General features: G+C 42.0%; 2 protein-coding genes and 1 long non-coding RNA gene across 3 annotated transcripts in view; 1 reads left to right on the top strand and 2 right to left on the bottom strand.

The window, feature by feature from the left end:
- The window catches only part of LOC148595140 (uncharacterized), a 249493-nt gene that overhangs the window by 175529 nt on the left and 46062 nt on the right, over positions 1-27902 (bottom strand). The gene's annotated exons all lie outside the window — the stretch shown is intronic.
- POMP (proteasome maturation protein) lies at positions 1109-7438 on the top strand. Its single transcript, XM_088522190.1, has 6 exons — positions 1109-1160; positions 1673-1770; positions 2571-2631; positions 3845-3946; positions 5560-5653; positions 6923-7438. Exons 1-6 carry the CDS (start codon positions 1158-1160, stop codon positions 6988-6990), a joined length of 426 nt encoding a protein of 141 aa, XP_088378316.1. The 5' UTR covers positions 1109-1157; the 3' UTR covers positions 6991-7438.
- Positions 10206-21388, bottom strand: SLC46A3 (solute carrier family 46 member 3). Its single transcript, XM_010216784.2, has 5 exons — positions 21187-21388; positions 14363-15236; positions 13831-13914; positions 12412-12568; positions 10206-10661 (listed from the first exon to the last, which is right to left on the bottom strand). Exons 1-5 carry the CDS (start codon positions 21376-21378, stop codon positions 10574-10576), a joined length of 1395 nt encoding a protein of 464 aa, XP_010215086.2. The 5' UTR covers positions 21379-21388; the 3' UTR covers positions 10206-10573.

The raw sequence follows: 27902 nt of genomic DNA, 5'->3' as shown, positions 1-27902 counted from the left end.
TCTCCACAGTCATATCCTGACCAACAAACTCAGTCAATAAATAAATAGGTTTGGTGACAAACCTAGCTTTTCTGTAAGCTGCAGTTAAACAGGAACTTGATTTGTTTTCTTGTATTCACATCTATTCTATAATAATGAATCCAGCTCCACAATATCCGAGTACCCATTATAATTACAAGATCAGAGAAACCTTTGTGGCACCCATTTTCCTAAAAATAATTTTAAAAACCCAGTCTTGCATTCCCATTCTTTTGAAGTCTTTGCTTTAAACCTAAGACCTTCATCTAGAGGGCCATAACTTTGGTCTGAAGCAATTTTTGAACTGCTGACCTGATTCTGCTCAAGAGAGAGGCTAACAAAATAAGGGTATGATTTTCTCCGCAGCTAAATATTATCCAAAGGCCAAGTGTGCCATTAATATATATATAAAATTCCCACGTTAATATCACTTTTTTTTTTCCCGTAGCACGTAGCATTCATTTTAACTGCCATGCTTGAAATTCGTTGCGAGAGGCTACGAATCTGGGGCAGATCTGGGCAATCTGGGGCAGACGCTGAAAGAGCTGAGCAAAGCACGAGCCCGAAGGAGCCGTTGAGGAGGCACGTGCCAGCCGCCCAGCCGGTGCCGCACGGCAGGCTCTGTGGCAGGTTTCCTGAGCGCGGTCACTGCACAGTTACTGTCGCTAGGCCGGGCTCAGCTCCCCTCTCGGCTCTCCAGACCCGTTTGCGGAGGCCACGGGTCTGTCCCTGCTGCTCGCTCAGTGCTGAGGGGCGGCAGCTTCGGTCCCAAGAGGAGCACGAGGCGAGCGAGGGCCCCGTTCCCCAGTGCCTCCGCCGCGCAGCCACCCGCCCCAGCCCCCCCGGCTGCGGCCAGCCCAGGGAGGATTTGGCTGGCCCCAAAACCACTATTTTTTGAGGTACAAACCCCAAACGGGCGCGGCCGCCGCCACCCCCTCACGTTTCCCGCCGCCGCTAACCGTCACCTCACGGCCCCGCCCCCTGGCGAGACCACGCCCCTCCCTTCGCGAGGCCACGCCCCTCACTTCGCGAGACCACGCCCCCCTCTGCCGGCCCCTCCCCGCATGTGACGCAGCGCGGCGGGGGAGGGCGGAAGTGGCGGTGGAGGCGGCGGAAGTAGCGGCGCGTGTCGGGCCAAGATGGTGAGCGCGGGCGCGGGGCGCTGCTCGTGTGCGGCGGCAGCCGCGTCCTCCCCTCGTTCTTCCTCCCCGTCCTCCTCCCTCGTCCCCTTCAGTCCTCCCGCGGCCGCTGGGGTCCCAGTGGGCGGCGGGGCGCCGGCCGCCGCGCCCTGCTGAGTCACGGGGCACCATGGCGGCAGCGCGGGGCGGCTGGGCCCGCTTGGCGGCTTTGGAGGCCCGGGGCTCCCGCAGCTGCTTCCAGGCCACGAGCCTCCGTGCTGCTGGCGCCTCCCGGAGAGGAGTGTTCGCTGATTTGTTGTAGTTATTTGTGCGAGCCCTCAGTATCATCGACCGCTATAGCTGTAACTGTTTCAGCCACCTCCCCAAAACGTTTCCCTTACGCTATATATTATATATTATCAGGCTGTCAAAAAGCAGTCCAGTTTAGTGATTCCTCAGATTTTTTGTGAATTTTGTTTGCTTAAGGGGCAAATGGGGCCTGGGTCTGTAAAACTAATCATCACTCTTTGTTGCAGGATCCCATAGGAGCTAATTCTTTGATGAAGGGTAGCATCCCAATTATGGATTTTTCAACTATTGTTCCATTTGGAGGTCAAGATCTTCTTCGCAGAGGGTTTGTTTTACTGGCTCTTCTTAAACTGTGCAGTAATCAATGTAAAACTTCAGGTAGAAGAAGAAAGAATATTAAATACTGCTTTTGGAGAAGTTTCTAGGTAGATGTGTTTCAAAACCTCTTTGCATAAAGCACTTGTTTTTAGACAGATTGTCCTTCAAGCTTTTGGCAAAACGTCACTTCAAGAAGTAGATAATATTAATGGACTTTGACTGATTTGGTGCTTTTTTTTAGAAAGTAATGGCAAAGTCTCAATCATTTTTTGTATTGGTACAGAAAGTAAAGCTATTATTATAAAAATAATATTTTTTAAATTAAAAACTTAAATGAGTGGTGAAACTATGCACATGTTTTGAATAATGAATCTAATAATTTAATGGAGTTTAAAATATGGGTGCAACAGCTGCAGAGGGGAAAGCATGTGCGGGATTCAGTCGGAAAGAACTTGAAAGAAGTTAAGACTTTTGCTCATTAAACTATGTATGCAGTTATTTATATATTTCTCTATTTGTGAGGGAGGTTAAGGAGAAAAAAAGTATTATTTCTTTATGTCAAATATAAAACTGAAGTGTAAAGGATGCCTGAAATTCTTATACAAGACTTTTTTTTCCTGACAGTGCTATAGTTAAGAGTTCAGTTTTGCTTTTTCGTCATTAAGCATCATTTTTTGAATAGCTAAAACAATCCTAAGCTTGTGTCTTTGGATTGATTTTTTGCATCTGTAATTAGTATTGGATTGCATCTTAAAAATGCTTTTCTGATTGTTGTTGTTAATTATGTTGTTTTGTCTGCCTTTATAGCTTTACAAGTGTGAAAAGTGAATTGTTGCCCAGCCATCCACTGGAGCTGTCAGAAAAAAATGCAAGTATAACACCAAATGTGGTCATCATTGCTCTTAATGAGGAGGTTTAATTTAACAGTCTAGTTACTCACACTGCTTTGTGCAGCAACCAGGAATGAGCAAGTTCCTGTCTCCAAAGCCGTAACACTTCGTTTATGCCAGTAACATTCTTGGCAGAAGTGTTTAACGTGTAGCCTCCCACTTGTGCTTCTCTTTAAGTATGTAAACAGACTTCCACATTGGCTCTGTTTTGGGAAGACTTAACCATCTAAAAGTCAGTAAGCCATGTATGCAGTCTCTATAGTTACTGGGGAAAGAGAGAGAGGCCATTACCTGTCACTGACAGAAGGCAGTGCTCACTGTTCTGCCCCTGTTTGTTATATATCTTCACTATTAGACTTTGAGCTTGTGAACCCGTAAATACTTATCACTGAATTCCTTGAACTCTTATAGAAGTTTCCCATGTACAGTTTGTACTAAGTGTATCCAATCCTGCCTAACTAGTCATGGCTTGTGCACCACTTAGGAGTGGTGTGGACCTTTGTGGAAGATTTACCTTGCCATGAAGGGAGCCTGGATTGACGGCCTTGCCTGAGTAATGAGTTGAGCTGAATCGCGTCTCTGATGCCCGTTTTGTCAGCACAGAAGCATTTGGTACCTTTTGTCTAGAAGCTAATGCAGTATTTGGATCCAGTGTTTCAAAATACAGAACTAAATAGCAGTCTTTTGCTTTCCTGAGTCTTAAAGAGTGGATGTGATGCTCTGTTTTCCTACTTGATCAGAAAAGATGCTTTGCAAATGTTTTGGAGTAGAAATGTCAGTGACTAAAATAATATTCTTGTTTTCTGCATGGTGTTTTTACTTCAAGCTTATTTTCCAATTTGTCGGCTAATACTGAAGTAGTACACAACTAAACCACTTGGTGGAGTTGCATGTCCTGATTGTCAAAAAGAAATAAGAAAAAAAAAAGAAAAAAAAGGAAATTGCTACTATTGATTTGTAATAAAAATATCTAGTTAAGTGCAGTTTTGTGATTTTAAACTAATATTACTGTAGAGATCAATCATACTAATGCGTTTCAGTTAATTGTGACATTGTCACTAAATTTTACTTCTAAAAGTAAAATTGTCACTAAATTTTACCTCTACTATTTCAGTAAGTGTATTTGTTTAGGATATCACGGTATCTTCTATGTCTGTACTTTTATTTTAATAAAAATGTTCTTTGTGATAGTTCCAGTTAAATCAAGATAAAACAAACTTTGCCACACTGAGAAATATTCAAGGGCTCCATGCACCTTTGAAGCTGCAGATGGAATTCAAAGCAGTGAAGCAGGTAGGCATTTTTATGAAAGTGGTACAATTTAAATCATTGGAAGGAATTTTTATCTGGATAAATAAGCTTCTGGAAAACCATCTTCCTACATCAAGTTAAAACCATCTTCTGTTTCCAAGATAAACTTTTATAATGAACTAGTTTTAGTAAAAGAAAATAAACATTGCAAGTGATAATTTCTAGAATAATGTATATACTAAAACCTCTCAGCTGCATTTTCTTAGCGATTATTTGATGAAACAAAAGCATGTCCTGTTTTATGTGGACTAGCTCCCTGCAAGCCTTGGGAGAAGAGCAGGATCAATTCAGTATTAATGAGGAATTAAGTTTGTGTCTCCTCCATGGAGCATGAGCTTTGTGGAAAGGAATCTCTTCATCTGAAGGGAAGAGAGACATACAGCTGTAAAGCGGGTAGTGATTTAGGAGCAGACATCAAGGTAGCTTGCAGCATAAAGCAGAGATTTTTTTCTGTGCTTGTTGCTATTCCACAGCCTTGTAAGATTGGGGAGCTCTTTGGTGATTTAGTTTCAAAAATTTTAGTTTTATTTGGGAAACTGAGTCTCCTTTCTTTCCCATTTTTCCTCTTGTGATGGACAGTAGCTGGAGACCAGTTTTGTCTCTTAGGCATATAGAAGTTCATTAGTCCTAATAACCTGCTGGGCCTTGAGGTTTTTGGTTGGTTGGGGTTTGTTTTGAGTTTTTTTCTTGTTGAAGGTTGAAAGGTCAGTTCTTCCAAATGGGTTGGAGCAGTTTTATGCTCTCTTCCAGTGGATCAGGTTTCCAGGGAGCCAGAATAAGCTGTATAAAACTGGGTAGAAGTTTGTTGTCTTGAAAATAGAAAAGGCAGTTGGGAGAGGAAAACATGCCTTGGTCTCAGCTGTGCTGTCCTTTGAAGAAAGACTTTTTTTCCCTAGGTGATGCTAGCACATACCAGAGAAGAGGGCAGGTGAGGACAGAGATCCTGCTAGTGTGTCTCTCCATGCATTCCTGAGCAGGAGAAAAATCTGGTAGTCAGAAGATTGTTTACTCCAGACTTTTGTCTTTGATGTTAGATATACAGGTTCTCTTGTGGTTTAATTTCACCTTTCCAAAATATGAAGGAGAATAGGGTGTGTGCTTGATCTTCTCGCCTTTGCACCAGGATGTATAGATATCTTCAGACTATTTTGTGTGTGAAGAGAAAAGCTATTTCTGTGTTTGTAAAATGTGCTCATAATATAATTGAAGCTTCACTCTCAATAGTGAATGTAACTGTGAGTAGAGTGAGTAAGCAACTGTGTGGAGTGTTTCAGATCTGAATATCCTATGTACCACAGCTTGTTTTGTAATAATATGGGTGGAGGGGACAGAAAAGCACCTCAATTTTTAATAACTACAGCAAAAGCTGCAAACCTAGTGACAGGCTGTTCCTGTGAAGTGATAGGCAGCAAAGGCCAGTGATGTTAGATAGGCTGTGATAGATGGTTGGGCCTATAGCCACCTTGTTTTTATTGTTTTAAAAGCAAGAAGTAGCTTTGCATGTCATTTTTGTCATTTCTGAGTTCTTCAGACTGAGAAATCTGAATCAAAAATTCAAATTCAGATTTGCACAAACCTTTACCATCTTCTTACAGGTCCAGCGTCTCCCATTTCTTCACAGCTCAAACATAGCACTGGATACTCTGAGGGGAAATGATGAAAGCATTGGCTTTGAGGATATTCTTAATGGTAAATGTATTTTCTTTCAAATGTCCTATTAGCTGTCTGAAATTACTTGAAATTAATTGAACAGTAGAATTTGGGAAGTGTAGGATGGAGAAGTAAATCATAGAATCATTTACCCAAATTTTGCCAAGCAGATGTTTCAAAGATGCAAAGTTTTTGCAAGTTCTATATTTAAAAAGAAAATAGGCTTGGTGGAGGCAAGATACCAAACTAATGCAGCAGAGATGGGAGGAAGATTAGTTCAAGAGCTGGCAACTGTGTGGGCTGCTGGCAGTCAGTATTTGTATAGGATGGAGTAAACCTGGCCTTTTTATTATTTTTTTAATTTTTGTTTTTAGGAATCTGCTTTTTGTCCAGCTGGTAGTTAACGCCATGAGTGGAAGCAGAGGATGGTCTGAGATGGGGCTAGAAAATGGAGAGAATCTGGGATAGAGGGAACATGAAATGACTGGAGGGGTAGGTGGAAGTCTGGAGGCATGAGGGAAAGCTCAGAATCTTTTCTGGGCTGGATTTATAGGGAGCATGGGAAGGAATCTTAGGTTACTGTGGTTGAAGGGGGTAGAGCAATGTCAAAAAAATTATAGGAACTTGGTTGTTTTTCATTGTTCACAGCAGGCTGTAATTTATAGAAGCAGTAAGTGCTCTGGTAAAGTTGCTCTCAGAAAAGTCCTACTCGTCAGCTAGGGCTGAATGAGGTAATTTAGGTCTTTGTGGAGGAGCATCAAGAAGGCATTAATGTACCTTGTCTGTGGGAAGAAAGTCCTCTGCAGTACCCACGAGGAAGCAGTGACTGCTTCCTGGGCATAGTCACGGCTTTTTTTTCTTCCTTTTTTAAACTTTTTTATTTTAATGGCAATCATAGTTCATAGTGTCAGTACTGAGGTGTTTCTGTGTCCCCTGCTTGCTCTCTGCTCACCTTAGACTAAGTACTGTGGCCTAATGTCGAGCCTGCTTTACAGACTGGAGGAAATCTCATAGACGCTCAAGGGTGAGAATTTCTTTGAAGCTGAGCAGGGAGTTGGAGAGGAGAAAGCACCAGTGGTTTGCCCCAGCTAGAGGGGAGCCTGGAGTGTGAGCTCCCCTGTGCCAGACCCCAGAGGAGCGGGGTTGAAAGGGCCGTCGGGTGCCTATGGGGAAAGCACCAGCCAGACTTGCATTATCCTGGACACCAAACTCCGTCAGCTGTGACAGACTGTGATACGGTGAATAGATTCTGCTCGTAGCTTCATAGACACCTAACGTTGCTGGGTTTTTTCTTTGCTGTTTTTTCAGATCCCTCCCAGAGTGAGGCCATGGGAGAGCCGCACATGATGGTGGAATACAAGCTGGGTTTATTGTAATGAAACGTGCTCCAAGCCTGTTCTCCATAAAATGTTCTGTGCATGTCTTTATGCTGCAGACCCAAATGCATGATACTGAATTGACACTTGCGGTGTTAAACGGATATCACTTGCCTGCCTTGATGAAAAGGCACATTAAATGTTTAAAGTCTATAAATTGTTTTGTGCTTGTTGTCAATTATGGAAATGTCCTGTAATTAGATTAAATAATGTTTCTTCGTACACTGCTCAGGACAATAGCTTCCTAACTATGGAAATGCTATATATGTATATCAAAATCCAAAAATACCCGTGACTTTTAAGACTGGTTGCTGTAGTAAAATACATTTAATGAATGTTCTTGCAAAAGAACTTTTTAAATGGGAAGATATTTTCCATTGGGTAATCGTTGTTCATAAAAATTTCCATACTTTTTTTTAAGCACTGAATAAAAGTTTGCTATAAATGCTGTGGCGTTCCAAAATATATTTAATTGTAAATCAAGCATCTGTTATCCCCAACACACAGTATTCTTCTTTGCTTCCATAATTTCTTTAGAAGAGATCTGCAGTAGCTTCTCCACTGCCAGTGGAATCCTGCTACGGACATTTTCTTCCTGCTGTTAGTTGTTGAACTTAGGGACTTTTTTTCTTCCGCCCTTTTTTTCTTCCACTTCAGAAAAAGGTCTTCAGTCCAAAAGGACGTTCTGTCACCTTCTGTCACCTTCTCATCTGCAGGGAGCCTGGAATGGTGTTTCTAAGACAGAAGCTACATTTATTAAGCAGCTTTTGGTGACTGAAGTGCTAAGAACTAGAGTCCTAGCAATCGAGCGTGAAAGTGTCGCTCTGCACCCTCTTCCAGGCAGCTGTTTGTTTTGTGTGTGTGTCTGAGGATAATAAACACGCTGACCTCTCGCACGCACGGGTGCTGCCTGCTGAGTAATTCCCCTCCTCCTGGGGGTGCTCGTGTTCTTGCCAGTTTCACCCAGCACTGGCAGATGACACCTGTGCTACTTCTGAAGCCCTGCCAACACCCTGGTGGTTATTATCAATTCAGGAACTGCAACTACAAGTTGGGAGTTTAAAACAGCAAATTTCACTTTATTAATTTGTCAAAACATTACTTGCCTTTATTACACATGCTGCAATCACCTGAAGAGTTAGATTTAAAAAGAACAAAAAAGAAGAGCATCTGGTTTCCTCAGTTTGTATTGTGCCAGGCAGTTTAAAAAGACTCTTCATTTCTTACATGTGTTTTGACCCAGTTTTACAGTAACTTCTAAAAGTTGTATTTGCCACAATTATTTTGCAAATAGCAGATATCATACAGTAGGCCTGAACCATAACAAAGCCATTCCTGAACTGTACATGTAATTTCTCATTGGGCTAACAGAACACTGCTGCTGAATTAGGTTTCTCTGTTGCTACCATCAGTGTTAGGAGAGGCTTCCACTGAAGATGAGGAATTGAAGAAGCAGTCCCTATTTTATTTGCTTTATTTTTTCCTAGGCAGTTTTATATGAAGTAGTTCCCAAGTACCTATGTAACCACATAAAGAAGAAAGGAGAGCAATGTAACCTTTGTGCTGAAGTCCTTCAGATCAGTGTTTTATTAATCTCTTTGAAAGTACTTGCTATGTTTGGACCCACCGATCAGAACAAAACTCAGGTCACTTCCCCTAGAAACTCGCAGCGACTCAGGCAGTGCAGGGTGGGAGTTAAGCTATTCTATTTACTGGTCTTTAAACCAGACACTAAAAGCTAATGGTCTTTAATTGCCAACATCAGTCTTGGTAGGTCTGGAGAAGAGTGAGAGCTGGCCGTGTTTACCGGCTGTGTGAACCTCCTCACCCTTACTCCAGAGCACCTGAACTGCTTCCCACGGTGACAGCCAGTGTCTGCTGGACAGTACGAGCTCTCCTTCACCTTGTTTGAACTCTGTCCCAAACCTCTCAGCGGTCACCATGCACAGCCTGAAAACAACATAGTTTAAATGGCCAGGACCTGCCATCCCATCGTGCTGATGTGCTGATGTGTTTTGGTAGAGTAGCACTGAGAAGCTCTGCAGGAGCAATCTGTTCTTAAAATGGATATTAATGCATGTTTGTAGAGCACTGACTATACCAAGCACGCTATGGCTGTCATTTTTATCCTACCCTGTGTGCATGTGAGGTCAGTTCCCACCACATAGTTGCTTCCTACAGTTTTACTCTTGGGAATGCCTACTGGCTTGTCCGATTTTCATTTTTTCTACCCAACCTGTTTTGGGGGAAGAAAGTCACAAGCAGCCTGCCTGTACTTTCAGGAATCTGAAGAATATGAGGAGTAAAACTCTGAAAAAAGCACGTGGGGGTGGTCCTTAACATGGTGATCTTCTTTGTACTACTGCTGTGCTGGGCATTCCAGAAGCTGTGCTGGTTTCTACGTAAAGACCTCAAGCATAAAGCCGAAGGGTTGAGGAGCAGAAACTGATTTCTAGGTTTAGTGCTCTTGCTAATTTGCTCTGTGGCCAGGGGCAAGTCACTTGTTCTGTTTATTGCTCTCTGAAATGGAGGAGAATATCTGTTATGGGGGGAAGTTCTTTAAAAGTAATAGTATTTTTAAAGTGCTTTGAAGGTTAGAAATGCTACACAAGTGCTAATAAATTATGTTGCATTCATGGCAAGATGATTAGATGCATGGTTCAGATTTGGTCACCTCATTTCAGGGTTATTAAAAAAAAATCAAAGGATCCTCTGAAGAGAGAAGATATCATATCCTTTCACTGGAATAAACATGGAAGTCCAGTACAGCCCAGCTTAACTGGAAAACAAGTGCTGATGAGTCAAAAGTTAGAGATGTCTGTATGCAGTCTCCAATAGATAGAAAAGGATAATACATTTATAATCTAAATGTGCAACATGGCCTCTGCAATATGTAGGCAGAGGCCTAACTTCACACTCCGCAAGCTAGATACTTTCTAAGTACGACGGTTCAGTGTGAAAATCCATTTTAAGAACAAAGTCACAGGCAAAGTCCACACATCATAAGTTAAACTTGCATAAACATTCTCTGCTAACTGCAGCTTACAGCTGATGCAAGTATTTCTTCCAGCTTGATTACCTTGTGAAAAAAGTACCTTTTAGTTTAGTAATTTTAGACAGTTCTGTGCTTTACAGTAAGGCAGCTCTTTTATCATGTCCACAGTGCACTGCATCTTTTGCTGGCTTGAGCTCCACTGGCTTCAACAGAGTTCCTGATGCTAATAAACTTATTGCTGTCACCCCACTTAGAATGATACAAGAGGTACAACACGCCACTAATATTTTCAAACTTGAGAAAGAGTAGTTATACAGGCAGTATACCTACCTTATTTTTTTCTTTATGCTGAAAGCAGCATTAAAATCTCCACTGCCAGCCTATTTGCATAGTTAAGAGTTAGTCTAATTCATGTGCTAGAAGGAGACAGGGAAAAGGGAAATCGAGTGCTATTAGTTTAGTGGTTATTGCTGCAGGGCCACTTTAAATTGCATCCCTAATTGCTGTGCTGTCTCTGTGCTGCGGGTGACAGAGTGGTCCCTGCCGCCGCCTGTCAGATTAGAAAACCCAGGTGAGCGAATCCTTTGCTCAGCTGTCAGCGCTCTCTATGCTGGAGACTTCTTCGTGGACAAGTAGAGCCAAATCCTCTTCATTCCAGCTTGTGCACAGAAGCCAGCTGTAAAACAGAGATAAGAGGGGCATCTTCAGCCAAGACAGCCAAGGAGAGCGCTGGGCTGATTGAGCACAACTGAGCGGTTCTGGTGTCCCAGCAAATAACTGCAACGGCAGCACTTGCCCTTATGGCACAAGTTAGACAACATCATTTCTCTCTTTGAAAAGCACTGAGCTGCTATTCTAGATTTATTACAGGCTGGGGCAAGGCTCCTGCTTCTGCTCTCAAATAATAACACTGCATGACACTCTCAAAAGGACGGGTTTAGAAAGGCTATTCAAGGGGCAAGACACCTGAAACACCAGGGACACCAGGGACAGAAGGAAAAGAGAAATAACCTACAAACTTTATGAGGAGGATGGACTACAGCCCTGCCTGCAGGATGGACTCATTTAATGGTAAATATTTATTACTCTTTGCATGGAAGAGAGTGCTTTATAACACTAACATTTTCATACAGCACTGAACAAACTGAAACTATTATTTTATAAATTGAAGGTATTTACTGGGCCTGCAGCAATATAACAATCTCCTCACTTTTTTATTACTTTCTTGGAAATTATTCTCCATCCTCAGCACACAATCCCTTTGCTTCAATTCCCTTAGGTCTGAAACCCATCACTACCTCACTCTTCAGCTACTGTCAGTACAGCTACACTGAACAGGTTGAGGAAAATAAAGTCAAGCAGACACAGACTTGAAATAATGCGAGATACTGTAAAACTACAGCCTTTTTACTGCCTCCTTAAAAATAAAAATGCAGCTGATCTAGAGATAAAAAGTAATTGAGACATTAGGAAAAAAGACAAAAACTTCCATGTCCTCTTAAGAAAAATTGCGTTTTTTTTTTTCTGAATGCAAGTGAGAAATAATTAAAAATTCTTCTTCTGTCATTTAGATCTATGTTCCAGCATGCAAAAGAAACATTAATTTATACTGAAAAGCTTCTGTGAATACCGATGAAAAACAAACCTTCCTTGTCAACACTACTAGAAGATTACTAGCTAAGACTGTATACAAACACTATGGAGATGTATTTTTTAAACATAACCAGAGACTTGTTTATATGGGGCTTAATATTAGTGCCGATCTTTACAGATTGTAGTGACACATCGTCTCAACGTATCTATGAGGAAGGATCTGGATGGACCTTTTTTTTCCTCCATGAAACCTTTTCTCAGTGGCCCTTGCAAGGGCCTCAAACCAATGGAAGGCACATTCCTGCTACCAAGGTAGAGCATCCTCATAGCAGCAAATTCGGGATAGATTTCAGTCTGGGGCAAGCAGGTGACAGATGGAGCTGAGGGCAGGTAGCTGGATCCGGGACACAACCGGAGAGATCCAGTTGGATTGGAGATTTCTACCAAGGTGGGTGGGAGAGATAAGCAGGAAAAGCACCTGAGTTCCTGCTGTCAAAGAGCTGATCACAAACCTCACCGAGGGCAGCTCTTCTCAGCAATGGGCTCCCCCTCTGCTCTCCCACGGTCTAGTGGGAGGCACCTAACTATGGCTCCAGCCCCTTGCCTCGCTCCCAGCAGCTCCCAGAATACCTTCCCCAGGCTGCCTCTGGATAAGCAATTCCCAAACTGGGTGGAAACTGAAAGGAGGGATACACACAAATACATTCAGTATATTAGAACATAACAAGCTTGGGAACTACTGCACTGAACCACCCGACTTCAAAGCATGCCAAAGAGAAATTGTCAGTAAACGCTGTCAGATTGTCGGGAGGAACCCCCTGACACCTACTCACCATAGTACACTCAGTGGAAGTAGACAAAGGCCTGCTGACAAGAGGAAGCTGAAGCCTGGAAACCAGGCAACAGTAGCTGCATAGAGACTATTAAAAACTAAAATTGAGATAGTAAGGGTCACAGCTTCTAAACAGGCAATACAAGCAAACACAGCACCTGCCAAAAGAAATGCATGGATTATACACAAAGCAAAACAAAACCCCTTTCAAAGTACTGAAGTTCTTAAACGTGTCTGGAAAGACATTTAACAAAGCTCTATCTGCCATATTTTAGCAATTGCCCAAGTAACAAGCACCTGAGTGTCATGTGTCTTTGGCACATGCCTTCCTTTGTTAGGTTCAAACTATTCATCCTCACTATGTATGTTCTGCAAAGCTCAATCCTTTACCCCTTCCGCTTCTTTTTCTTTTCAATTCTCATTCTTCCCTTTCTTGCTTCCCCTCTGCTGTTTTTCTAGCCTTTCCAACAAAGACTGCTGGTTCAGCACACAAGTATCTCCTCCTTTATGAAAGGGGGGATGCAATCTGTATGAGTTTTCTATGGAACCACTCATTGGGATGGCAGACCAGTACATTTTTGAACACATTTTCTTATGACTCATCCAAATTCATGGGGCTGAAGAAAAAAAATCACAATAGGAAATCAGAAAGTGATGACAAGCGGCAACCTCATTCCTGCATCAAACTACTTGAGTATCCGAAACTGTGAAGAAAGCCAAAAAACCTCAAGAACAGAGGTGCAGGTTAGCACACTCCAGTATGAAGATATCTTTGGTTTTGTATATAAAGATGTGTCTCTCTTAAAATAAATCCAAACATGCTGAGACCCGACTTAAGCTTCATTTTTTTCTTTCCTGAGATTCACTAGATAAAGTACTTCTAGAAGTAATATATCCTTTGGGCAGTGTATAGGTAGCCATGGGGTTAAGGCATTCAGGACACAACTTTCTAACTGCCTGTTCTGAAACGCTTTTTCAATTGACCATCTCCTGCTCACCTTTCTAAATTGTGTGCTGCTAACTATCATGTGATACTGACTAAATAGCAGAAGTCAGTACCTTTCTCTGCATGCCAAAATTTGGTAAATGTAGAAGCTCTTGTAAAGCCACAGCTATACAAATCACAACGAATCTTAAGCATTCCTCAGTTTCATGTTCCCCACAGTGACTGTTTTAGAGCTCTGTCTCCTTTCAAAGTTGAAGCTTGCAGGGTATTTTAAAAACACAGTCTTACTCATATTAAATACAGAACCAAAAGCCACTAATATCGCTAATACAATCACTAAGATCATATTACCTGGAGCTTTAAAAGAAAAGTAAGCCTAAAATATCAATACATATCTGTTTGCTTAAAGGCAATCTTAGTGCATCTGTTAAGAAACAACATATTGTTGTATTTTTAAAAACAATTTCTACTCACCCTGTTCCCTAGGAAGAACCACTTTTGACAGCATGGAACGTAAAACAGGAACAGGCACAAAGCAAAGCAAAGATGGAATTCTTACTGTAAAGCAATGAATCAGTCATGAAACGTAACAGGTAAAAACTTCTGTGAATTTACAAATACAGAGCAAATTATGCACACAGGTTTTAGTGCTGAGTTCCCTGGACTCAGAGAAAAACGTCCCTGTCCCTGTTCTATGACCTGGACAGGTCATAGAAAAATCAAACCAGAAGTGCACTGTGACACAATTATCCAAGCACAAAGAAAATCACAAATCCCATATATCTGCACAGCACTAAAACCCATTAATGAGTAATTTTGTCTACCCTCCACACCCTCCCCTTTTAAAATAAACCCTAAATGACTCTGACCCAACTTCGTAGTTTTTACCTCTTTAGGACCCTTTCAAGAAGGCACCTCAATACCTACCAACTGCATTAACTATAGCTAACATAGCAGTATTTTCATATGTATTGTTGACCATAAAACACGTGGTTCTGAAACTCACCTAGAAACATGAGCAGGGTAGTTTTGGCAAAGGCAGCCATGACCATTCCTCCAACGTAAGAAAATATTCCAATAAAGACAATATAAATGTCCTTGAGACACTTAGAAAATAAGTAAACTCCTAAAAAACTAGTCAGAGAGATGGAAGTGGATGCAGCTGCTCCATATCCAATGTACACTTCATTCCAGCAGAGCGGCTCATCCAGTTCATACAGTGTAAAAAGTGAACTCCCACCAAACACAGTAAACAAATAAGTCATAAATGTAAACAGTAACACAGTGATCAAAACTCTCTTTTTAAAAGGGGCAGTTTTAAAAAGTGTGTAGACTCCAGAAAATGTCTCTTTAAGAATATCTTTACAAGATACTGGATTCTGTTGCTGGATTTCAGATACACCTCCTGTATCTTCCAAACAAAATATAATATAGATAATATTAACGATATGCAGCAGAGCTGCTGTCACAAACGTCCATGTAAAGCCTACTCCTTTTAGAAAGTAGCCAGAAGATAGTCCTGCCAACCCTGACACAAAACCAAAGATCAAATCGACCACAGCTATTCGTGTTGTTTTCTGCTTCTCGTCATGACACAGATCTGCTACAAAAGCAAAACCTCCTCCGAGGAAAGTTGCCATACCCCCAAACAGTCCAGTAAGAAATGCAACCCCATATAAGATAAAGAGGGACAAGGAAAAATAGGATATTGCAGTGAAGAAGATATTTGTAATCAGTGCTCCCACTGATGGTAAAAGTAAAGACCTTTTTCGTCCCTGGCGATCCCCGTTAGCTACAATGATAAAGGTAACTATAAGGCTGGGAACTGCCCCACTTAAGTCCAACTGCATAGTAAAAAGAGAGGCCTTCTCTTGAACTTCCTGCAAAGAGAAAAAAGAAAAAGGCTATAATAAACTGTAAAATATATATATTCTATATATATGACATATTGAAATATATGTATTGAGACTGCAATTATAGTAAGCATGCCATATACAGCACAGTACAATATACATCAATTATTATACTATTACAAAGGAATATTTAGTAATGCATCTGTTGTTTTATGTGAAATCATATTATTCTATATTAGGCTATAATGAAATACAGCACTATTTAAGAGTATATTATACAATAATGGCTAATACAAAGGACATGCACGTTCAAAGAGTCTTGCTTCAGTAATTTTCCCTTCAATAGCCCTCAAACACGTCTTGTTACAGCTTGAGATACAGAGAGAGACCTTATTCTAGAGAGGCCCTTACAAGCACCATTAGCAGAGAAGCTCCAACAAAGCCAAGAGCACACTTCTTTTGACTGCGCTTTTACAACAGCTGCTCACACTGTAATCCTTCAGCACGGCCTTCTGCAAAAGGACACTGGCTCTCTTTTAAATCTTTCAGAATACAGTACAAACCACTCTTTGATTGAGGAGCACCTCCCAGGCTCCCTGCTCACTAGGAGACTATCTTTCTTCATAAATAATCCTACTGAGACAGCTACAGAGAAATGATGCACGGGTTATGTGAGTAAACAGATCAAAATTTGCTCCTGAAGTACAATGTTAGAAATAATAATGATGCACAAATGCGAAATATAGCATTAAAAATGATGCTGATTCACATTTTAAAAACACTGGTAGTTTCTGGGCTTCCAAATCAGTGATGTCCCTATTGAGATGTTACAGCAGGTATTCTCATAAGGAACAGTAGCCACTTGATGACAATCAAACGTTAATAAAAATGAGGGGAAACATTCTGAGTTCAACAGTTTAAAAATAAAATGAAATTTATAAAAACAGTAAAGAAAAGATTATAGAAAAAAAAGTTATAGAAAAAAGTACAGAAAACAAAAAGAAAAAAAACAGAACAAAATAGAAAAAGACTATCTTGCGCAGTTATGAACTTAGCTGCTAAATTACATTCAGTAAACTAATTCAATTTTCATCATATCTATGCAGGCTACACAGACAGTAGTCACAAAAGCCCTTAAAAGGGAAAAAAGCTATTCGGATGAAAGAGAGGCCGTGGAAAAGGGGTTAAATCCATTTGCCCAAACTCTTATACAGTGTCACTCCACAGAACAAGCCTTCAGATGCAGAGAGGTGACTGAAAGTGCGAGTTTCCTTGGAGGTACACCCAGACCGCGGCAGGGGCTGGCACTCTTCAGCGACACGCTGGGAGGTGAAGTCTTCTCAAGCTTTCCTCTGCCTGCACTGAAACCACCCGCATGGCACCTTTCAGTTGTGCTGAATGCCACATCGACTCAGTGTTACACTTATACGCAGAGACCACGAGATTCAAGCTCAAACTCTTCCTTGTTGACTGGGTTTTCTTACAAGAGGAAAATTCAGCTTATGTTGGGGGACTCATGGAAAGCCCCCCAGGCCTCCAGCACTCTGGAGTCTTTCACTCGCTTCCCTTATGGTGTCTGTGTGTCTTAGGAGTCATGATGTCATGTCCATTGGCCAGCGCTGCAGTCACCCTGGGAGTGTCAAAAACATGAAGACTAAACAGATTTAAATGGAAAATGATACTCTGATCCCTAATGCCTCCCCTGCTGATGGATTTGGGGAGAAGTAATGTCTTTTATTCTGCTTTCACATTGTTGGTGCTTGAGAACAGGGAATAAAACGTGACCTACATGGTGGGCATTAGGTCTATCTATCTATTCAGAAGAAAAGAGTCCGAGGATTTAGAGAAGTGGCCCTGTCTGCTGAATGTGACAGCACACAGAGAAGCCATGCAGACTGGATTTAAAAAAAAATGTCGGAAAGGAAATGATTTAAAAGGAGGAAAAGAGCTTAGAGAAGGCTGGCACGGGATGGGAAATTACTTGGACTAAAGGGACAGCATCAACAAGAAGGGAAGCACCTCAGCCTGCAGAGAAATGGACATAACAACCAAATCACAGACATTTCGGGGGCAATGATTAACTTCATTTATGAAGGCTGAAAAAAAAAATCTGATTATTGGATAGTGCTTTTTGTATAGTTTATGAAGCAAAGAGGATACTGTGATTCCATGTTATTGCAAGCACTGTATCTTTAGTAGCATTTACCTTCTAAGACATCAGTAACAAAGAAATATTTTTGTATTAGAAACTATACATTTGAAGTAAAACCGAATGTTATTATACATCATCTCAACTCACATACAACACAAATGTTACTGTCAAAGCCATAATGAAACATGAAACAGAAGCAATAAAACAACGAAGACTTAGGTTTTGTTGCTTTAGGAGGTGTGCAACATAAAGAACACGACTACACATGCAGCTGCCACACATAACCATAACGTGGCTGATGTAAATGACTTGTCTACCGATGTCACAACCCAAATAGAGAAGGACAGAGTTTAGATCATTTAGAGGGTAAAGAACTCACCATCCCCTTCATGTATTTACAACATAAATGGAAATGAATGTATAAAATGACAGGTCAAATACTCAGCTGATTTAAACTCATGTAACTGTTAAAATCAAGGGAACTGCAGAAATTTGAAGGGTCCAGTTTTGTAATCTGGAAATTCACTCTACCTCGAAAAAAAAATGATTATGCTGGATAGAAATAATTTTTAAAATCACAAAATTCAAAAGTAAGAGAAGCAATTCACTTAAATAACTATTAAATCAAGAAAGAAATCTTGTGCCTGAGGCTGAACAATGGGAAGGACACGATAAGTTGACAGGCTTATAAAATTAAAAAATATTACTGAGTCGCAAAGGAAAATGTATGTCATGGATGATAAATAATGTTTCAATATAGCTTCTTCTGAGCTAAAAAAAAGATTATTCCAGCCAGCAGTCAGAATGTTCTAGCTTTTATTACAGTGACTTTTGAACTTATTTTTGATAGATTACAAAATGACTACTTTCCTTCAAATCTTAAGAAATAATTGATCTAAATGCTGTAAAGACTATCCACTTCGAATTATCTTGGTAGGCTGCTGATGATTTTGCCTGCAGTCTCTTTTTAAATTTTGCTCTGAAATTGGTGAGATTAGTAAAAACTGTTCTCCGTTCTCAGAACTGAAGGAATTATCCTAAATTAACTGGTAAGGGATGTAGGCTTCTAAGAGCTAAGCACAAACAGGGCCTGCTGGGGATACTCCGGGCAGAAAAGTTTACAGCATCCATACATGTAAGTCAGCTAGGGTGATCCTGGAAAACCCAGGATGTCAGCTTATTTCCTCAGCAAAGTCTTGAGATTTGGATTACTTGGTCTGCTCTTTTCACCATATACATGGTTACTGCTTAACATGGAGACCAGGTTTCACTGAAATTAATGGGCATTTTGAGAGTTTTGTATTCATATGCTACAGTAACAAGTATGGAACAAGCCTGATGCTAGACAAGAGCAACTGACTACTAATTCACAGTCTGCTGAGATGCACTGAAATGAAGGGAATGAAAATTTGCTAGGAAAGAGAAAACAAAAAGAAAGTTCTAATGGCCATAATTTAACCACCATCTTGAAGGCCTTATAGTCTTCAAGTTAATTACATTATTTGTTGTGCTAAAACAAAAGAGCCAGTAATGTGTAAATTCACCATCACATCATTTGGAGACATTATCTAAAATTAATCTGAAAATAAGCATTCTTCTTCAGTGTTTTGCAAAAAGGAATATCAAATCTTATATCCTGAAGTAAATGTCATCACAATTTGGAAACCAAGTGGAATTTAGGAGGAGTGAGATGGAAAATGCTAAGTGCAAAAATGTGAAATCTAAGTTTCTTCATGGGATCTACATCTGGGATTAGATCCACCAAGCATGTTTTCTACAGTTATTTCTACTGAGACATGACATCATATGACAATGCACCAAAGGAGCATTTACTAATACTAAAGAAACACAGTTTCAGGGAATAATTTACAAGCATTATTGAGACAAAACCCCCTTCATTGACTCACAGTTATCCACAGCCTCCAGGCTCACCAAAACATATTGAGTATTCCCTGAAGAAGACTGAACTATTTCAGTAGCAGATTATTTGCCATGGAAACTTTTTTTTTTTCCTTGTTAGGAACCTCTTCTGCCTTTAAGGCTTGACAGTTTCTGTGTCCACCTCCTCATGTGCTCTAAAGATATGTCAGTTCCCAAGTTGCTCGTCCATCTGGCACCACAGATAAGAGGACATAAGCCTTAGCAACCCAACCTTGGGTTCGTTGAGTTTGCTTTGAATGATAGTAGGCAGAGCTCTTGTGATAACTGTCCACCAGCCTAGCCTCATCTCGTATCTCACACCAGATTTCTAAATGAGCATCCCAGACCAAACCCTCTGCAAGCTCTGATGCTCTTCTCAGGAGCATTTGTTGCCATGAACAATGCTTTCTTGGTGTTTAATTGGTAAAAGACATATACTGGAGGAAGACCTACTGGGTTCTGCTTATCATGGGACTAGTTTTAATCAGTTATCTTCAGATCATTCCAGCATGTGGCATCTACTACCTTCCTGGGCTGATCACTCAGTCCATAATGTGCACTATTCTGGAATTCTGTTTACCTTTCTACCTCTATTTTCTAGCTACTATCACAGGCTTTTATCAAATGAGGAATAATCTACTCCTGTGCTAAAAATTCTGAACTATCTCTTTGACTATCTTCAGTGGAATCCCTATGTGGCATTTAAAATTTTCTTTTACTCATGACAAATGAGGCAAACAAACTCAGGTGTTCAGTCTCATGCACACGCAGTATGCGTCAGAGATTCAAATTTAGGATGTAAGGAAAATTATAAAATGCCACCTGCAACACTGCAGCAATCACTTTCAGCAACATTGGAGAAAACCAACTGAGAGCATCTCATTAACTCAGTTTTCTGTGTAATTTACACTCCTAATCATCTATTTTTTTCTGATTCTGAAGGGTAGTTTCACATTTCACTTAATCAGTTAGATCACTAACTGGCTGTTGTTGGAATGGTTCTGGTTTACCTCCTGTGCAAATATGTTCTCTCGGCCATCCCCTGTGTTACAGGTAGCAATCATGTAGTCACAGATTGTCTCAGAGCAGTTTGCTAATTCAGAAAAAGTACTCAAAAAAGAGGTGTTGTCAGTTGAATTATTGAGTAGAACCAACCCATATAGCTGCTGGATCCAACACAAGGAGAGAAAAGATAATATAAGGGCTATATGATCATCTCTTCTAATAGCAACCCACAGTTAGTTGGACTTAAATATAACATGAAAACTGCAACAGAAGAAAATTCCAATTAACATCTCGTTATCCAGCAAGCTAAAGTATGAAAAAACGTTAAAAGTTTAATTATGCACCTGAAGCTGCCATCTTGTCATATTTAATCAGGCAGAGAAAGTACTGTTAAGGATGGTAAATCATTGATCAAATTTGATTGTGCAAAGATCAGCTGCATCTTATTTTTTTCACTGTAAAATGACACAGTTTTGTTATTTTCACTCCTGAAATTCCTCTGCCTTAAGCCCCTTTCAACCTAGGTGACATCCCTGATAATTATGAGACATTTACTTAAATTTCCACAGTTACAGAGGACAGCAGAAGTCACGGAGCCTGCTGACGCGCATGACACACGCATAACCTCAACGCGAACGGTGGCCAACCCTTCCCTTCACGACGTAACACCAAGGTGGCCAACTCGGGGCCTGATCCTGCAAGATGATTTTCAACCCCGGGCAAAATCTGAGTTTATAGAAGCATCTTTTGGGAGCCGATTTTTGCAGACAGCCTTTAAAGCACTACAGCTCTGCGCAGGAGACAGCACAGCAGTGCACAAACACGTCTGCGGGTTATGTTGGTGCCGTGAGGACCAGCTGCAAGGTCTCTGTGGCAGATTTATGCGTGTGTTTTCTTTACCTTCTGCTGGAGGTAGGCCGGGCTGCTCTGGTTGAGCTCGCAGCGGCTCCCGCTGCCGTTGCCCGGCCGGGTGCCGTTGTGCAGCTCCTGCCAGAGGCGCCCGTAGATGAACTGCTGCGCCAGCGGGCTCGTCAGCGCCGAGGCGAACGTGTACACGAAGATGACGGGCTCCACCCACTGCACCTTCCGCATCTTGGGAGTCTGCACCAAAACCAAACACACAAACAAAAAGCCAAGATTATTTCCCGAGTGCAAGGAGAACAACCGCCCCACGCGCACACTCGCCCCACGCGGCGCCTCGGCAGGCACCTGTTGTCGCGCTCCCGCTGTCCCGGCCTGGCCCGCGATGGCGGCCGCGCTGCCTCCCACCTCGCGGCGCCCGCGGGTGTCGGCGCCCGCGGCGCTCCGGGCGCTCTGCCCCGCGGCCCGGCCCGGCCCCGCCGCGCCGGGAGGCGGGAGCCGGGAGGCGGTACCGCCGTGTCCCCGCCCCGCCGCCATCTCGCCCCGCCGCTGCCGCAGCCGCCGCCGGAGCATTGCCCACCCCGGCGGTCTGTTATGCAACGAGAATTTAGGGTTTGTTTTTGTTTTTCTCCTTTGTTTGTCGCCGGGACCTCCAGCCTCGGGTGACGCGGGCTGTGGAGCTGCTGCCCGGCCTGACCACGTCCCATGACTGACGGTGGTGCCGGGGGTGCTGCCTCTGACCGCAGCGCGGAGCAGCCCTGGAGGGGACGAGCGCTGACCCTCTCCCTTCCTCTGTATCCTGTGCTGCCTCCGTGACCTCTCCGCGAGGGCCAGCCTGAGGTGCTGCTGTCACCCCAGGGGACCGAGGCTTGTGGCCTGGAGCAGATGAGCTCCTGCTGGCCGGCACCCCGTCCAGGACCCCGTCACTGCTCGGGTAGACGCAGCACAGCCCTGATGGAGGAGCAGAGGCTCTGCTGGGGGAGCCCCGCAGGAGGAGAAAAGGCTCTGCTCGAGGGCATGCGGTGTGGGACAAGGCCCGGAGACAAGGGTGCCCATCTCAGGATGGTTAAGAGCCGCTTTCCTGTCTGGAAGTAGAAAGGATTCCATGATTTTGTTAGAGCTGCTTCATTCTCTTGGGTTATCGTTGTGCATAAAGGCAACAGTTGTTGGCCAGAAGTTCATCTCCAGTTAAAATACATTATTTTTTCAAGAGTGCAGCAGTTTGGTGGAGCTGGTGGAGTCCGTCAGGGTGAAGAGCTGATTTTCGCTGTCTGCTGGGACAGCTGCTGCAACACACATCCCCACACTACACGAAAGGTGAAGCCCCTGCTAAACTGCATTTCTGCCATTTAGTTATTGCCTGTATCCACTATGAGTAGACAATGCGGGGAATTGGATCTGGGAAACTCCAGCATGCATGAGGGATGTGTCGTCTGGGGCAAGCGGTGCACATCTGTCAGGGTCAGAAACCTTGTGCCTTTATGCACTGGTTGTGGCAGCTTGTTGCGTTACTGTTTTGATATCAAAACAACTAACTGCAACATGGCTCATGTGATCTTCAAAAAAGCTTTTGTTTTTCTTGCTGGCATGTGACCCGTCACTCAATCCCATATTTAAGGACAACTGTGGCCTGTCACGTGTCTCAGCACAGGATCAATCTGATTTGCAAGCTCAGTGCCTTTGATTGCTCACTTCAGATAGTGAGCTGATTGGCACCTACACCTACAGCGATTCAAAAGAAACACTGCTCTGACCTGAGATTAACTGTACACAATACTGCCCTTCTCCTCTGCCTGTCCAAGTCCAAAGTCTGGTTCATCCCGTGACAGTATTTTGTGCTTGTCACAAGATAAAGCAAAACGATCAGGTGAGGGTTACATGCAAATAGGCTGCTAGAGACGAGTAGCTGTTCAGTTTGCTCAGGCAGGAGTTAACACCTGTTTGGATGACGTGAATATGGGATTTTTAAGTCCACACCGATTTTCCGTTGTTTCACTGCAGGCTACTGTTCAGCATCCTGTTAGGTTTCTTGCTGGGTCCCACTGAGCACGATGTTCATAAGACAGATAACCGAGTGCAAGGTGGGTTGGTGAGCTCCTTTCATCTCTCAGTCCCTTCAGCACAGCCTTCCCTACACATGTAACTTGTGAACTTGAGCTATCGTGATAGCACAGGCCCAGCTGAAGCCCTTTCATGAGAGGAGGCTCCCTCCTAAGGTGCACTGTGCCTCTCTTACCCTTCTCTTGTCACCTCCTTTAAAGGGAACTAAATATACGTGTATTTGACGTAACAGAAGTCATGACAAACTGGCATCCTCTCGTGCAGATCGCCAGCACTCACCTTGACCCAAATCTGACTGCCGTGCCTGAGGTGAGTATCGGTGATCTGGGTGAGAGGATGCCAGTTTGACATGATCATCACAGCCCATATGGTGGCTGCTGCCCTATAATTTGTGTTGCTTGTTTGCTGTCAAGTATTGAAGGAGCATGTGTATTCATTGTAGAGCTCGGAACTTCACGGAGTACTTAGAAAGGCTTGCTTACCAATCTTAATATCTGAAATATTAAAATATATATTGATCTCTGAATGGTGATCTTTGTAGGTGGTCTGTGTGTCAGGGCATGAAAAAAAAGTCTGCTAGAAGATTTTGAACTGCTCCTATGTTAGGAAGAGATATTACAGGAGAGGTATATAATAAAATTCAAAGGTTAAGACACACCAAACAACGTTAGGAGGCTTATGAGAGATCACACCACCACTGGTCAAAAGGCAACTGAGAGTACGTTGCCTTCTGCGATCTTTGAACAAAGCCTTCTGCACTGCGAGAAGGTATGCAGAATGATGTGGCAAGATTTCAGCATGCTGTGATAGCTAGGATGATATTCTCAAACAACTATGGTTTAATAAAATAGTGAAGTGATTTTAAATAGATATATATAAATATGTGATCATTGCATTTTATTATTTTTGTTTGAGAGACATTTATGGTATGTGGATTCTCACGTTTGCTGGACATTCGCTGAAAGGGTTAGGGGTGCTGCAGGTAATGGAGAAACTTCTGTAAATCATCTGTGGATTATGGAATGAAAATATCTGCTTAGATTCAAACCGTGTTTCCCAGGCTGTTTTTGCAACAATGGGAAACAGTCACACACACACAAAAGGAGAAACATGCTTTTTGCAAACTGTCAATTTTATATGAAACTCGTCTCTGCAGAAATTTTAATGTACTCAGAGTTTTCCTATGAGCATGACAAATGGAGATAAGTGAAGAAACTTCTCCAGTTTTTACAACTGGTGAAAAAGGGAGGTGAAAAAGGGAGGTGAAAAAAAGAAAAGAGAAAAAGCCACGTTATTCTGAAGAAGTATGTGTATTTTTAAGATGTAACTGTTGTTTCATTTTCATTATGATTTATTGAGTGCTGAATCAAGTACTTGAAAGCAAGCCCTAAAAACAGAAGCAATGAAGACATAAATATGAGGCTGAAGGATGTGCTAAGGAAAATTTTTCTAAATAATCCAACCACACAAATTTGCAGTACCTCTATTTTGCAAAAAGAGTGTCAATGAAAGGCTATTACTTTTATCTAACACAGAGAAAACCTGCACAAGTGTCCTTGTCATCACAAACTTTCAAGCTTAATGGTTTGGTTTTAGTTATCTGCAGTGGCTGCCTGTGACTGTATTTACAGAAATAAAGACGTCTAGTTTAAAATCACAGATAATCACATTTTGTGGGGTCTTTCTCTTTCTTCATTTCTTTCTTTATTTCCAGAATGTCTGAAATAAGGTGACTGAGTTCACTAGTGTGGAAGAAGGTGCCTGAGTGCGAGTACCTGTGAGCATGGAAATTCTCCCTGTCTGAAAACACTGAAAAAAACACTGAAACTGAAATACTGAAAACAGGGATATCACCCTGAGCAACTCTGACACAAAATTAGTAGTTCTTTTGACTGCATTTTTCACATCTTATAGTACTTGTTACTCTTCTTAAAAAGTGGTATGTTAAAAATATGTGCTTGTTTGAGTCTTTAGAAACTTGAAAACTATCAGGATGCAATTGCAGCAGCCGTTTCTGAGTATTATGATTTTTTCAGCGTTTTTATTTTTCAGTTACTTCGAAGCCCAAACTCATGTATTTAGAGGTCTTTGTTACTTATCCCAGATTATCCCTCATCTCTGATTCATATTTTTGCATTCAAAACCTTTCATTCTGGTGGCTTTTATGTTTTCTATGACTTAGTGGAGGAGAAATTTTCAGCTCTCTTCAGGTGCAGTGTATGGGTGGCCCTTTGTAGGTTCATCTGGTCAAAACAAAGTGCATGAAATTATTAAACCTACTGTGGCTCTTCTTCAGGCATATTCATGGCTGGGTATTTATTTTTATATGACTGATGGTTCTGTTCATGTTTTATTTTTCTTCCTGTTCCTCTTTCTATTTCTTCTGTGTATTAGACATGTGGTAATTCTTTTTCACTGTAAATATGATAGTGGTTGCGTCATCTGAACATCTTGTATAATACAGAACTTGCACTGAACTGTTTTACAGCTCCAATTTAGCGCTGTCTTACTCTGCAACACAATTTTGACAAAATAAATAAAAGGTCGTGCAGTCCTGCCAGTCACTGTCCAGACTCAGTCCCTCCTGTCAGAGCTTTTTGGATTGGGATGATCCGCAGTTGGCTGGTGCTAATCCCGGCTCACCGTGACTCAGCAACATGCTTTTCTCTTCTGTTTTTATTTCATTTCACCCATTTGCAGAAGTGGGCAAAGGAGTTCTGCACACAAGAATCTTTTAATCTGAAACAACCCTCCCCCCCTTTTTTTTTCTTTTTAATGAAGAATGAGGAAGTGAAGATAAGCAGCTGAAGAAGAGCTTATTGGCTGTGTCTGAGTCATGCATTATTTGTTGCCAAAGGTCTTCCATATATGTTACCTGCTTTTGTTAGCACTTAGTTGGTTATTTTCGAGTTGAGCTCATGTTCCTGTTACCTACTGTAAGCAGAGACCTGATGGAAGAGATTCCCTCAGAGGACTTCAGCTCCTGTGCTCTGTAAATATTGCAGTTTGCTAGAGAAAAGTGCTTTTTGCTAATACTAAAGTTGGTGAGACTGTCCAGCTATGAAACAAGGACTAATAAAGCAGACTTGATTTCTATATTTGTTGCATGAAAACCTCAGTAGCTTTCCCTCTGTACAAGTGAGAACTCATCAGCTGCTCCCAGACTCTAGAAAATCAACAGCACTTTGGATAAGTTCACCAAGACTAGTAAGCAAAATGTAGCATATTTAGGACTGCACAAGTATTTGAACTAAGTACCATCAGAAAGACTCGCTGGTGGTGAAAGGTGATGAGTTTTTCTGGTGTTTCAAAATCACTGAGAGATTTTCTGCTGTTCTTCCAAGGGACCATATGTTGGGCCTGAGTGGCTCAGGGACATAAGCACCGTCAGTCGGTGATATTTGAATTAGAGTGTGCAAGAGTGTGCCTGTCTCATCCCTAGGGCAGAGCACAGCTGACTTCATGTCCTCTTCACAGTTTCAGATTCTCTGTGGGGAGGAAAACAAACAAACAAACTTGGCCTCACCTGTAGGAAGACTATGAAAGTCTTCAATGGAAGCAGGAGTTCATCCTGCCTCGCTCTGGTTTAGGTGCTAACAGCATTTCTCTCATAGATTGATCGGCAAATTTTTCTTGACAGGCAAAGCAGAGTGGAACTTCTTTATCCAAAAATACTGAAATGCAACGTTCCTCTCACTTTCCAAACATCTGCCTGGCTCTTTTCAGAAGGTCTGCACAGCAGGATTATTCAGTATGCCCTGTTCCTTCCTCCATTGAAATATCTCCATCCTCACTATCATTCTGCGGTGTTTTGCTTCACATAAACGACACTGTGTATTTACCCCTGTTATACTCATTTTCTTTTAAAATAGTGATGAGGGTAATAGGTTTCCTGGTAGTCTCCTAGGTTGGAGAGCAGGGGGGTTGGACTAGATGACCTCTAGAGGTGCCTTCCAACCTTAAGCATTCTATGATTCTATGACTATTGAGCGGCAGCAGGAAATTCAAGTAATTCCCTGGGATTGTTGAAATTCTTGCAATGTCTTTAATAGATTTGTCCTGCACTGTTTGCAGGAGAATTTGCCTGGAGAATTTTTGTATAGGAAGACGGGATAATATTACTGAAAATAATATAGCACTTGGATCCAGCTTTCGGCATCATAATAAGAGGTTTTCTCCTGGAATAGTACTGAATGCTGTCTACTGCTCCCACAGGGAAAGTAAATAATAGCCAGAGACCCTCTACTCCTTTGTAATTTGGACCACTTTCATAAACGGGAGATACTCTGTTTACCCAGCATAGTAACATGTTTGAGGGCTGTGTTTTAAGCACTTAGTAAAGTAGCACTTCAAAGATCTATTAACCGTGACAGCCCAACCGTGACAGGGCTCAGGAAGTGCCCGAACTGCTGATTCCAAGAAGCAGGGAAGGTGTATTGGGAAGAATCAAAACAGTATTTGCCTGGTTTTGCCATGTTTCCTAAGTGTCACAGGCTACCCATTGTCAGAAATGGGATATTAAGTGAGATGATAGGCTTTTCTTCCTATTCAATATGGCCATGCTATTTTTAGTAGGACTTCGGTGTTGATTGAAGAACAGAGGGAGTGCTTCAAGACATGAAATGCATAAGGTAAAGGCTGCAGGAAATAACGAATGTAGGAGAGGAGAAGGCACTCAAATAAGGCTGCACAGA

The sequence above is a fragment of the Tinamus guttatus genome, unplaced genomic scaffold (genome assembly GCF_059628265.1).
Source record: "Tinamus guttatus ecotype Peru unplaced genomic scaffold, ASM5962826v1 Tinamus_guttatus_pri_ptg000150l, whole genome shotgun sequence".
NCBI lineage: Eukaryota > Metazoa > Chordata > Aves > Tinamiformes > Tinamidae > Tinamus > Tinamus guttatus.
The sequence above is the reverse complement of the archived record's forward strand: the minus strand, read 5'-3'. Positions and strand labels throughout refer to the sequence as shown.